Source organism: Lottia gigantea (assembly GCF_000327385.1).
Source record: "Lottia gigantea unplaced genomic scaffold LOTGIsca_54, whole genome shotgun sequence".
NCBI classification, from domain to species: domain Eukaryota; kingdom Metazoa; phylum Mollusca; class Gastropoda; family Lottiidae; genus Lottia; species Lottia gigantea.
Window position 1 is genome coordinate 815,676 of NW_008709848.1, and position 14,958 is coordinate 830,633.

At 31.7% G+C, this 14,958-nt stretch overlaps 1 protein-coding gene across 1 annotated transcript; it reads right to left on the reverse strand.

The window, feature by feature from the left end:
* Window positions 1-3,346: 3,346 nt before the first annotated feature.
* On the reverse strand, window positions 3,347-8,031 carry LOTGIDRAFT_234708 (hypothetical protein; the record flags this gene model as incomplete). The annotated part of the gene is made up of 3 exons (XM_009062926.1): window positions 3,347-5,636; window positions 7,386-7,475; window positions 7,768-8,031. The coding sequence occupies 3 exons, from the start codon at window positions 8,026-8,028 to the stop codon at window positions 5,274-5,276; spliced, it is 714 nt and encodes a 237-aa protein (XP_009061174.1). The 3' UTR covers window positions 3,347-5,273.
* Window positions 8,032-14,958: the final 6,927 nt, after the last annotated feature.

Consider the following 14,958-nt stretch of genomic DNA (forward strand, 5'->3'; position numbering starts at 1 on the left):
TCTGATTTTATCCTATCAGAGATTACTGAGGAACGCAGTCAAATACATGAGCTTGATATATCTTCAATGCGACCTGCCTCTTAATACTATCAAACCTATGGACAATGCAAGTTGCCATCATAAGGGTTCCTCAACCATCTTATTTCTTTCATCAATTGAAAGGGAGCCATGTCAGTGACAGTAGCATGTTTTTGCTGTTGATGTAACTATAGTGTTAAAGAGCTTTTAAATGTGCTTTTGATCTTCAGAATATATGTCTTCATTTTTTAAACCAATAATAGTAGATATCTATAAAATCACCTGTATCTACGTGCTAAAATATTCATCTGTCTTAAATTAGATTCAGACACCCTTCAGGTTCAATAACCTCTATTGTATAGCAGGTACTTGACATATATTACTCTAGTCCGAAACCTGCTGTCTTTTATAACCTTGTTTTTTTGTTAGGAGCTCATAAACCTATTGTCTGAAATAACAATTTTAGATGGAAACTTTGTAGTTTTTCAGTTAATATCATGTCTAATTAAATAATGAATTTAAATTTGGTTCATTTTTTTCCAATAAATTGTTTTTATAGTAGTAAATTCTCATTAAATTTTATGAATTTTTTATTTCATTTAGACACCTCTGTTAAGATAATGAAAAAAAAATCTGTCCAGAAAAAGTCAGCAAGTCTCGGACTATTAGTTATCACATGTTTTCTTCAAGTGACTATTAGTATATGACCATACCATATACAGCTGTTTTAATAACCTACTGACTTGTATTAAATATCATTCTCTCAAGGTTGTTTGAGTTCTTCAGCAGTCTAATACAATATCCATTATAGCTATTAGCCGTGTTTCTGTATATTATTCACACATTTAAAATTTTTGTGAAAGAGGATCCAGAATTATTGGTTTGGCTGGATTTATCAGTCATGCTCACCTGTTCATTAAGTTCAGTTTGTGTTCATTCTAAATATAACTGAGTTTGGGTGAAATTTTCACAAATTGACTTTTTTGAGGTGGTTATCATACACTCCTTTCAAAAAATACTTTAAAAAAACTAGCCCTGTTTAACTCTATTGGTATTAATATAATACCATTCTAACAAACTTAGGACTCTAAGACACTGAAAAATATACCTTAATGATATTGATATTTTTGTGTTAAAACTTGAAATATTCAATATTCGCTTCAAAAGCTTTTTACTGAAAACGACAGCTGGTGAAAAACAATAACTGGTGATTTTTGTGATCAATATCACCACAGGTACTTGTTTTTATTGCAGAGTCAAGGCTAGTGGTTTACTTAGTCTGCAGACTGTCTATCATGAAAGCTCTCGCACTCTGCAACAAATTCAGCTTTACGAAAACTGCTTAGGATTGCTGAATGCTGATGCTTAAATATTCAATCCCATGTAGGTTTGATCCAGCATTTTCCACGATGCTATATTTGGCATGATTTTTGCTGTATTTGTAGATCATTTCCATCACAATCTTGGTTTAAAGAAAAAAAACCTATGTCTAAATGCTATGTTTAAAGTGATGTTAAGTGTTCTGAAAAGCTAATCATGCCTCTGCTGAATGGGGTTATAAGAAATATGACAAGTTACTGTTGATATAGTTTTCTGTATTTATATTTATAGAAGATCAGATGATGTATACTATTACTATTTTTATTGTATAAATATTCTGTTTTAGATACATACATGTATAAATATATTAATAAAAAGTGTCTTTCTCTTTGCCTTGATAATTTGTAACATGATGTTCAGTAAAATATATCTTTAAGAAAAGGCCTAGGATAAGAGATCAGATCATCTTGTTTGGGTTGTACACAGGATATCTAGCTGTATCATTTATGGCTATGTTTTGCAGCATTATAATTTTCTGTCAAATGTTTTTGCAGTATACATAAAAAGTTTAGAAAACCTTTAAAATCCATTTATTACCAACTATGATTTAGAACTTATCCTTATTCAAATTCAATAAAAGCTATTTCATAGTTTCTGAATTGACACTATATAAGTTGGCTGGTCATGAACTTTTTGCACTATCAATATCTACTATCTTAACTAGTGCAATGCGCATAGATAATATTTGCCTCACTTTAAAATGAACTTTATGAATTTACATGTCCTTGAAGATTTACTACACGTGTACTACGAACTTTTAAATTTGACCTACTAAAACATCTTGTTAGTATTAATATGCCAGGTCAGTATGTTAGTGTATGTAATAAGACATACTTATTCTTAGTCACAACAGGCATTATCATATGGCATGATTCCTAAATTGTCCCCAAGACTATAGACTGATTGGTGGGGACTTCACTTGCAGATATATACAAGTTATGAAATATCAAGGGTGCAATAAAAAACTGCAAAAGTAATTTGCACCATATGAGTGAACTATTGCTATTATTATTATTAATATATAAAGTTACATGTACATTGAATTGTTGGAAATTGGTGCTTTATACAGGCAAATTTATTGTTTTAAAGGATGGTGAGGGGGCACTTTTAACCTTGTCACAGGCAAGTTCAAGGTGCAACTGGATTGTTAACCCTGATACCAACTGGCAGTAAATGTAGTGGTATATACAATCATTTGGTTTCGTTTACCCAAGTGCACTAAAAATTACAAATGCTGCGAATTTTTTTTTAAAATTTTGTACTTAAACCAGCTGTCACCAGCAACATTAATGTCTTGAAATAAACACACTTCCTCAAAATAAAATAAACATAATATTGTCTTGTGTTTGTGATATGTACTCTATACTTCTAAATATTCTTCAAATCTTATATAGTTAACCAGCTGGTGTTCCGATTTACATGAATCTAAAATCTATTCTGAACTGAGATAGATAACTATCCAGTAATGACTTGTTAAGATAGTCCTAAATCCTTACACACTACTTTACAGGTTTTAGATAACAGAAATGGGTAATTCTGATAACCTACACCAGTAATCTTGAAGGGTATGTGGGTTCAAAGGATTCAGCCTGATATATATGTCCAGGTCTGTTTTGATATGATTATCAATGGAGAGGAAATTTGAATTATTGTGGGAAGTTGAATGTAGTTTATCTTTGGCACCTCATTAGACTCATTCAACAAACATCTTCCGACAGTAATATCAGATAACAGTATGCTATGACAGTAACATTAAACATTTTCATAACTTTGTTTTGATTCCTGTCAAGACAAGGCGTATATGCACAGTTTTTTTATTAAACCCCCCTTCTTCAAATTGGAGCAACGGTTAACAAGCTTAACAATACATCCAGTGTGACACAATTAATTATAATATTTTTTCAGGAAAAGCAGTTTGTCCTTAATATCTTGGATATGAACAACAAAATTCAATAATTTTTAAATTTTTAATGAAAAAGTATAAGCGATGGGCCAATGTTAAAGCATTGAGATGAATGAAAAACAGAATAAATATACATATTTACATGAATATATAACACTAGTTATTTATATAAATATGGTAGATAATCAACAATTACACGAGACAATATAGCACTTTACACAGCTAAATAACTCTCATATATACACACCCTCTTATATTTACAATTGTGCGGCAATTTAAATGCAGAATGGTATTATATGTAATGATGATCATGGCTGAAGCATGGATTACGTACAGTAAAGATATGAAATAGGCTTCTATCAATTTCAGGCTCTTTAAAATCACAATCATGGCAAGACATAGTTGAATACAATAGAGCATTTGGTATTTATTATAATTGTTGAAGATAATAAGATATCATAACTGACATTACCTATATTTTGATTGGTCAATAATGTAGCTTTAAATTAGATTGACCAATCAGAATAGTTAAGTTGATATATCTTTTGTGAAATTAGTAATTGCTTCTTATTAACCTACTTAACTGTCTTTAAGTGACAATTTTTCCCAATCATGAAAGAGAAATGCCAATTCACTGAACAAGGACAGTATATTGGAATTAAATCTGTATGATTGATAAAAATCATACTTATATAACATAAATTTATTTCCATACACATGTAGAATAACTTATTGACATGCTAAGCTTGTAATACCTTCCAAAACTTACAATATAATTTGATATTAAAGAATATAACTTCACAGGACAAGTTTTATTCAACAGATCACATGATTCTGTATATGCCCTTCACCTACAAACAAAACAGCCATTGTCAATTGTAACTCAATGATCTATTGTTTGAATAACTTTGCTATTAAGAAATAAAACATGTTCAAGATGAACCAATAAAGCTTGATGAGGTCAAATATTAGAAATGAATAAAAATGCTGATATCAGCATTATTACAGAATGAAAGACATGTGGTTTACCTTCTTATAATTTAGCTTCATTATAAAAAAATTAAATATATCACACCAGAGACCTAATCTCAAAAACTTTGAAATTAGTTTTGGATTTAAATTGTTGTGCCCCAAATGCCATTATTGTATCCATGTACTGATTAAAATTTGTTAAAGTTTTTGAGATCAGGTGCTCCAAAACACATATCCTTCATAAAAACAAACAATTAATTCATCAGGCTTGAACAATCAAGTCTATCCAATACCAGTACAAGGGCCCATAACCATTGACCAAGCATGTTCAAGTCAGTCCAATATACCGGTTAATAATATACTGACTGGCATGTTCAAGTCTTTATAATATACCAGTTAATAATATACTGACTGGTATGTTCAAGTCTATCCAATATACCAGTTAATAATATGTTCACTGGCATGTTCAAGTCTATCCAATATACCAGTTAATAAAGTATATAAAGTCTCTGCACACAATTTATCAATATATAATATGCCTCATCCTTAATAGAAATAAATTCAAATACATCTTATAACATACATCACATCATTCAGTCTTAATATCAATTGGAAAAATAAACACTCACTCATACCATATCATGGTTTATAAGACACAATCGAACAAACCTATCATAACAATTGTCCAGGTCACATGTACATCTCATGTACATCCTAGTCTTTAAAATTGTGCCATTTAATTGTCCTAATCACCACATTGTTTTACAATTACAGAAAACATATTGAATTTAAATCAATTTCAAGTCATCATACAGTTAAAGATTCATGTATCATAGCTTCTTAATGAATTATGTTAAACACAATTTCTTAATTAAGCATCTAAAGAAAATAAGTGAATGAAAATAAAGCCAAAAATAATAATGAAAATTTCCAATATAAAGCGTTGTTTTTACCACTAACAATCACAGAAAGTTTTAACAGATCTCCCGTTCCCTCCAACTCAAACCATTTGTGGAGGTCCATGGTATGAGTCACTACTCTTGTTGTAGGGTTCAATCTGCCATTCTGTGTTGTGACGAATAAATTTCCGTAACAGTTTGTAGACAGTATGTTTAGCTTTTATTTCAACTGTCATGGCAATAAAGAATGACACGAAAAACATAACTCCACAGCTTAGAGTGAGTATTTCTTCAGTTGTGAGTTCCACTTTGTTCTTAGGAAATTTCGTTACTTGTCCTTTATCAGATAGAAAACACAGCGCCGTAGCGATGGCACAGCTCACCATTACCAATAAGTTGAAGAAAAATGTGACGTGAAGTAACTTGTCTCGTAAACTAACTCGTGGAAATCTCCAGCTATGCAACTGAAAAACAAAAAATTATACAATAAAACACATGAAAAAGTTCCATATTAACCTAACATGTTATAAGGAAGACACACATAAACAATAAAACAATAAAAGGGCTACCTGAAGTACTTATACCCGTTTTTCTAACTCTGTTATTTTTCTTATTCCTATTCTTAATGATGAAGATTCATTCACAATAACAACTCAGTAGAATGGAGAGTCGGCTATCAAACATACATGTACGACAAGGTACAGTTTCTTTTTAAAAGTGAAGGTTAGGTCCATATGGACTCATCAAAAACGGCTTTCTCATCCCAAGGCTGAAAGTAAATAAAATATCCTCAATATCTCATGATATGCTCTGCAGTTGACAAGGCAACATGCATCATGAGCTCTGCTACAAGGTGATATATAACAGCTACATCAATACCAAGCTCGAGGAAATCTCTGCTAAGCTGACAAGAAAATAGTATATCATTAAGGTAGGTATGGGGTCAGAGTTGTACCGGGTCATTATGGACGTTTCTAGTATGCATTCTAGAACAGCTATAATATGCTGTATATATATATGGTATACTTTCCTGGATCAATCTCTAAGATCTTTATAAAAAGAACAGAAACTTTATTCAAATCATGGGTCATGTATTTAGAGTATGTAAAAATTTTCTAAATTTTATAATGGCCTTATAAAAAGGTTTCAGATTTCTTAAGAATTTTGCAAGTTATAGAAATTTCTTGTAAATGATTTTAAGAAACAATAAGGTATTTAAATATGTGCTTTAGAGTTGATAAACTCTATTTTGAGAAAGATCCAGTCAAATTTAGGAATGGGGAAGGGTCTGCCAATGTCTACAGACAAGAGATTTTGGTGAAATATAACTTTCCAACAAAAAAGATCAGTACATAAGGTATTTCATTATAGATCAGTCCAGAATGTGATTGTAATGTTTTTTTTCAGATCACATTGTGATATCAAGTATAGTTTTGAGCTAGGTAAAAAATGTGATGATTGCAATATGAGTATCGAAATTAAGTAAGCAATGAATTATGAAATTTAATTTTTTGACTTCAAATTCCCTGGCATCAAATATCATTTAGCAAAAATTCAAATTGTTATAATCATATTGTGATGCCAATTTTATTTTCTATCTAAATATTATGTCAATTCAAATCATGAAATCAATTCAGTTTACTTCAAATTAACATATTTTTTCACCTTGTTTCAGTTTGTTTTAAATTGAATTCAAATTGTGATATAATTTTTTTGAACAAAAATTTCATTTAAAAAAAAATTAGAATCGGTTTCAATCAAAACTTTTCAGTGGGAAAAATTGAAGTCTTATATTAATATTGATCTTATTCATTGTTTTCTTTTGATCTATCTTGTTGGAAAAAATCTACTTACAAGCTGGATGATTAAAGCATTAATTTACAGTTCTTTCTGGTTTTTTCTTAGATAGAGATTTTAGACATTAATTTTTCATGTAATATTTAGCAATTTATATATTTTTAAAAAGTTTAAAAGATTAATGCTTTAACCATTTATTTTAACAAAATCTTGTCTGTGTATTCTCAAAAGTGAGAATTTTCAAATTTCAAAGATGGGTTCGCAGAGAGGGTTTGGCCTTATCATGGGAAGGGTTATAACATAAATAACATATAAAAACAGGACAAACGACTGCTTCCAAGGTCCTTAAGCACTGTAGATATATAACAGACAAAACAAACAATAACATAGAATGTAAAAATTGAGAAGAAGCTCACCTTGAAGCGTTTGTGACGAATGTACAGGAAATGACACAATTCACATTGGGGTGGTTTCTTTGTTTTCTTTGACAGAATCTCTAACCATTTCTAGAAAAATAATGAATAACATTTTAAAAGCTTGAACCATGATCATTTAAAACATTAGGTCAAAATAAAATGCGAATGTGTAACAAATTTTGTACATTGTGTGCAGAAAGATAATGAGGAATTTTTCAATCAGTATCGATTACAATATATTTTAGGAATACAATATAGGACTTGTAATATTATTGTCAGCTACAATACACAAAACTAATAACTCAAACTTGATATTTGATAGCCCATTGTATGCCAGTTTATACCATAAAATTCTAGTTCAAAATTTATAACCAACACTTACCAATAGGCATGCATAATGTACAAATTTTAAACTTCCACTGCATCGACAAGGTGAAAACAATATCTCTGTTTTATCTCCTGGTAATTGACAGATTCGACAGCATGGCATATTATCTGAACATACTGTACTCGCATCACCCAATAATGGCTGTTTAAATTTCTTGATTGGTATTGGCGTTAAATTTGGGCTTGATATGTAGCTTAGACTATCGTCTTCGCAATCACTATCCTCCGCTCGAAGGTCTTTGGATCCGTACTCCATTTCTGAAAGTAGAAAATATGATATTCTTAAGTATTACTTCATTAAAGACAATGGTGTCTGAACTTATTTCTGAAAAGAAATGGGATAGCATCTTGTCACATACTGATCAAATTTGGATACAAGACCACTTTTTTCTAATATTAACTATCATAACAAACAAAATCAATCACCTACCAAACTCTTGAATCAGAACAACTCTCTCTACTGCGATAAAACTGAGAAGCTCTTGCAATCTTAGCTCATCATTAAGTTTCTAAATCATATATTGAAAACAAAAACCTGCAGTCCCAATGCTAACCTTTTTATCAGAAACATTTGTTAACAGCAAAGTCTGAGTTATACTCTGTTACATACATATCAAATCTGTAGTACAGTGCCTAAATTCCTCAACAATCTATTATTAGACTAATTCTGTTAGTAAAAGAGCATGCTGGTGCCATCGAAAAAAAAAGAAAAATATAAATGATGCAAACCATATTAAAATTCAATCAACTAGAAAAAAAACAACAGTACCTGGTACAATTTTATTACACTGTTAGAGTGTTTACTGACAAATTTATAATACCCCTCAACAATATAGCAGAACAGTTATACTTCCAATATTCAAACAAAAATTGGAACTAACCAGTTTGAAGCTGAATATAGGATAGGTAAATAATCACACCATTGGCTAATCAGTTGTTTTTTCTTTCAAATATACAAATATAGCTAAACATTTTCAATACATCATCAACAATAATTCAGTTATTAAAACAATAACAATATTTTAATAAGGTTAGAATAGAATTAAATTTAGTCTAAACATAATATTTATATGAAATAAATGTCACCTATATCAAAATAATTTTATAAACCACCTATAAACAAAACAATCATATTTGAATCGTGTCCAAAACATTACAAGATCTTGAATGAGGCAGTTTGTCCTTGATCAACTGAATAATATGCGTTATATTTCCTAGGTCATGAATATGACGACACATGTTGCCACTACGTTAACATAGTCCACATATCTGAGAATGTCAGTAAAACTCATCGAAAACTGTCTGAAATATCATTCTTTAATCTACAAGGCTAATGGAATCATCCAAAACCTATACATGACATTTAATAACATGTGACACTCTACTGTGCTCTATAATTTGTCAATTTCACATCCCAAATAGTTATTTAACTGTGTAATTGGTAATTACATTTCAGAGGACTACTAGACAAGGAACAACATACATTCAACCACAAATGAGTCACACAATCTTTGATGGAAGGTGGCAGATCAGATCTTCAATTTTTTTTCATTTCACCAACTCATTCGTTGCTGAGTTTTTTTTTAATATTTTATTCCCATTTTCAAAGTAGAGCAACAATATCATGTTTAATCCCTGCTGAACTAGAATTTCTCCCCTAAGGGTGACCTTGAGCAATTTGAGCTATGTATATGGCAGATAACCTTGACCCTATAATCACACCATGTTTAAGAGATTATAAGAAATAACTATAGAAATAGTGACAGAAGTTCAAAGAAGTCTATACCTACATACTCTTATCTTAGGTCAACCTATATTAATACAACTTTATTCATGTCAGCCTGCATTCTGATAAGTTCAGGGTTAGTTAGGCTATAATGTATAGTAGGGACAATTTTTTGAACTCACTCAGTTAGAAATCCCCTGGGAGAAAGGTGACACTGTATTATGTCAGATGTTGGCAGTGACGCTTGAACAATCATATGCTCAAATTTCCAGACTAGTGACTTAATATATGACTTAATTTAGGCTTCGGAGCCTTGGTGTCTCTGTCAGTAGGCTCACTACCTATATGGGTCCAGACATAACCTTTGGATTTTTCAACCTGGTTTCCATTACAGACAGGGGGACTGACAAGAGAAAAGCCTCTAGTCGTTCTGGGGCAACAGTAAACCAAAGCCTGGTGTGCTACAGTAAATGCATGTTAAAGATCCCTAGATAGTTGGCCAATGCGGTGGTCAAAAGATCCCTCATTGCACACCACATGGTGTTATCTGTCAACATTAGCTAAAGCAGGTACATGAAGGTAAGATGTGGTGAAGTAACTCACTGTAGGTGAATAAATGAAACATCTCAGTTGATCAAAAGTTTGCCGGTTGAGCAAGTATTTAAATTTTTAAATATCAATAACCTGCTAGATGGTTAATACATTTTCCAAAGTAAGCCTCTGTCAATTCTTACTAAATACAACACATGTAGAAAACTAAGTTACCTGATATAGATAAAAATATCAGACAAGCATGAAATCCCACCAATATATCATTTACAACTGGTTTGGCCTAATGTTAATAATAGCACATCATATGCTGACACCTCATAATTTCATGAATTCATACTCAATAATAATTGGGCAATATAGTTTCAATAACAGCTGTTTGATTGTTTCTCGACCTATTTCCTTTGTATTCTGTATGGCACAAGTTCAAATATCTCATCTATTCTAATGTAAGTAGGTTACTGACCGAATCAATCTTAAAGCTTTTTACCTATATCTTATATCACTTTCAATATAGTCAACCACTTGATCCAGATCTAATGAATATACACCTTTCAGTTCAATTATCCTGAAGCTTGCCAAACTATGGTACAAATGCACTGAACAATCCTATCTTTGTATGACAGCCAGAAATCTAAGAATAAAAGAAACTTGGGCAATAGTTTGTATTCTATTAAAGGTAAATGCATACTAGTCAATTAAGATATCAATTGAACAATTTCCATTGTTTAATTCAAATGAGAATGTAAGATTTGACTCTTTTTCCAAAAAATTATTATATTGCTCATATGTGGAAATTTGAAATCCATTCTCCAACCAGATGTCTTGATGCTTCTGCAGCATGTAATGAGTTTTTGTGGATTAAAGTTGAGTAAGAGCTTTGAAAACTTACTGGAGGAGATTATATCCACACAGACTTCCATATTTTGAGTTTCAACAACTTATTCATGTAATTCCAACAAATAGGCTAGAGAACCAGGAAGATTATAGAGAGGTCCAACAATACAGGTCTACAACACGCAACTGGAGAGATACTGAATGGAAACGTCATAGACTTAAGAAGAACTGTCAGCTGATTGCCAGATAAGAGCTTCAAATATAAAATGCTAATGTAATCTACATGCCTGTAATCTTCCTTCTGTGTTTTTTTTTATGACACAGTACAACTTAACCTAGAATATCTTGCCAATAGAGGTACAAACTTATAAGTCTTATCACAGATTTAAAACAGAATTCACCACTTATAAACTATGACGAACTCAAAAGTAAAAAAAGGGGGCAATAAGCCAAATCTACATGCTTCTCGGTAGTGTACAGCCTAATTTTTTAACACTTTTGTAACATCATAATTATTACTTACAGCTTTAGATGGCATCCAATTTCTAATGTTTAAAGAGATCATTTTATGCTGTTGGCCTGTTTGGGATATAAAATTCATCATCAGGCTTCAGTTCCACTAATCAAAAGTAGTTAAAAGGGTTAAACTTTTATTGCACTATGCCCAATGAACAGGTGGGTTAAATTGAATCTTGTAAAGGATAAATACTTCTAACTTCGAATTCTAAGCCTTACAAATAAAGGTGGAAGAAACATTATGCAAAATATCAAAAACATAGGTAAAATTTACCTTTTTAAGTCAATTCCAATGTTTTTTTTTAGAAAAACTCTAATTATCCACACAAACTGAGCAATCTGATTTTTCAACAAAACCAACACCTTATAAATATATGTCCAATAGTATGAACAGTAACAGTAACTGTCAGTAAGTCCAATTATTAGAACAGTAAGATAAATGTCAGTGAGTCTAATAATTAGAACAGTAAGATAACTGTCAGTGAGTCAGATTAAATATCTGCTATATCAAGAATCTGTGTCAGGTCTATTAATATCTTACTGTATAACAAAGAAATGGGAATACCAATGAACAATCATATTAGTCATATAACCTGTCATTGTCATTGTCTACAACTACTGTATCATTGGATCATCTACTCTTTTAATAAACCCGAATATCAGTTGAATATCTGGGAAAATGCATTAATCAACTCCATCAAATAGCCTACTCTGTCCAATCTGACAGTAATGCAATCAAAGTTTGGATTAAGAGATTGGAAAGGTACAATTACCCTTTAAAAAATAAAAAGTATCAAATTCTCTTTTGAATCCCCTGAAATAGCAAACATTTTAAGGATCGCAAAACTAAACAGAGTGTCAGTAACAGATTAAGGAATATACAATGAACCATTTTACTTCAATAGAAAATCTAGCCTAGGTCACAAACATATTATAATGGCTACCTTGAACTCTATTATTTGTTTTGAGAGTCTGGTTATACCATAATAATTAAGCTATGTTTACAAATAGGTATGTTTATATTTCACACCTGATATATTTCCAATAGGACTTTCTTGCACTCAACAAAAGAAAGAGATATCTGAAGTATTATATATTGCTCAACTACTTACTATCACAGAAAACAAATATGGTAAAGGAAAGTTAAAATGAAAACTGAACAATCTTATTAGACACTTTTCTATTTAATTGAATAATAACATTCTACTGTTCTTCTAATTCTGAAAGGGATACCCTATGAACTTATAAAGCTATCAAAACAGTAATGCAATAGAAACAGTATTACTTAGGCACAATGTCAGATCCTTAGGACATTTAATCCACCCAAATTCCCTTGAGTGTTAGTTTTATGATTTAGGCCTTAACTGTAACTAAACTATAAGCTTTAATGACTTATTTAAGCAGAGGTCACAGACTTTGTATTTAACACCTGACCTAAACAACATTTTCAGAAAATCCAACAGCCAAAGATATTACATTTGGTCACTTGATTGCTTTATAAGCTGAAAGGAGGTGAACAGAATGAAAGTCATGAAGTTCTGGGTTATTACGATTTACACAATACTATAAAAATAACAGATTTCTAGACCAATCTAGATCAAAAGGTCAACATGTGAACAGGAGTTATTCAACCCCATACTTCAGCTTAAAAACCAAAGGAACATTGGCACTAACATTGGCACGCACTTGCCTCGCACTTGCCTCGTAATTCAAAGAAATGGTTTCCAGAAGCCGACAAATTGACACATTGCCAAAAATATACACAAAATCAGCTGATGTTGACCTCATTTTTGTTGTAGTCAACCTTACCAAGAGTATATAGAATTAGCAATAACAGCTGACAAACTCAGCATTCCTAATGTTAATTTAGAATAAAATGTACAATAAGTACTAGAATTGGCACAAAATATTACAGATAAAGAAAGAAGCAAAAAAAAAGCTCAATTCAAAAATAGTTTTAGTTTTTTGTACCAGTAATTTATCATACTCATCTTGACAATGACATGCAATAGCAAAAACATACATACTCAGAAATTGGCAAAGATATCACAATTAAAAGGGGTGGGGCACACGAATTCCTTGATTATATAAGAAAGGTTAAAAAATGATACAGAATTTGACAGGTAACTGTCCGTTTACCAGCCAAATCATTCATGAAAAGTTTAGTTTAAAGCTGATGAAAATATGCAAATAAAATTACTCTGATCATAACCAATATTAGCAAATCTTAATGGAGATGGAATAATGCGTTGGTCTGTACAGGTATTTGCATATGCACTCAACCTCAATATAATATGGTATTGCATAATGTATATGTGATATTGGCTTATGCAATAACAGACATTCCATATCCTTTATCAAAGACAATATATTTATGATAAGTTTCAAGATAAAAGTATATCCAGATAATAAACACCAAATATATCAAAATAATACATAGAAATAACAAGCTGGACGTGGGAATATTACTATGTTCTACAATGTATCCAGTGAGTGTAATAACGCCAAGTTTTTATATTGCATATGACTCGAACAGCTGATAAATTGACCCAGTTAATAATATATCACTGAGAATCCCAAAACTTCACCCCTTTAACCCTTACCTAAGCATTGCTTGGATAAGGGGGTAAATTATCAAAAAACTTACCGGTTTTGTCTTGTTATGATTTGGTCTGCTCCTCTCAGTTCTGGTTTATTCCAACATCTAACCCGTTTCAACCAGTTTGATCTCGGTTTAGTCAGCTCACGTGACTTGCTTTGTTTACAAAAATGCTGGTTGTCAAACCAGCCAGCTCCGTTCTACTTCAGCAATTTTATGAAAAAACATTTAAATTTAGTTAAATAATTTCTATGCAATATGAATATAATATATGCATGCAATGAGCTGAAGTCGGTATTTAACCAAAGTTAATACAATATCTTCTGAATGGTAGAAAATATGTATTGATTATTGGAATTCCTCTCCAGTGCACCCAGTGGGTGGACAACTGGACGACTATAATTCTGGTACACGCAAATTAAAATGGGACATTATATTGTTATAAGATACAACGGCATTGGACATATTTGGCATGTGAGATTTAACTGATAGAAACTGAAGTAGCTTATGGGAAGCATCCCACATTAAAGGGACATGGTGGGAACAAGTAATCAGTATTGACAAGGTGAAATCCGGTTTAAAGCGGTTGAACATGTTACCCTCTGAGTGACCGGTATTAAAGTTTTCTGGTCACAATATATTCATGGAGATCATAAGTACCAGAGGGTAGGGCTCTAAACCAACCAAATAATCCCGACAAGGACGATTATCGACAACCATCAAGTCTGCGATAGCAGTCGTAGCTGGAAGTGGTTGTCACCTCTAACAACCAGAGAGTAGGAAATGAGAGGATAAGGTATGAGAGGATAAGGTTCGAGAGGGTAGGGTATGGGAGGATAGGGTAGGAGAGGGTAGGATATAGGAAGGAAGGGTTTGGGAAGATAGGGTGTGAAAGGGAAGGGTTTAAGACTATTGGATATAAGATGGTAGGGTATCAAAGGGATGGGTATTGGAGGGTA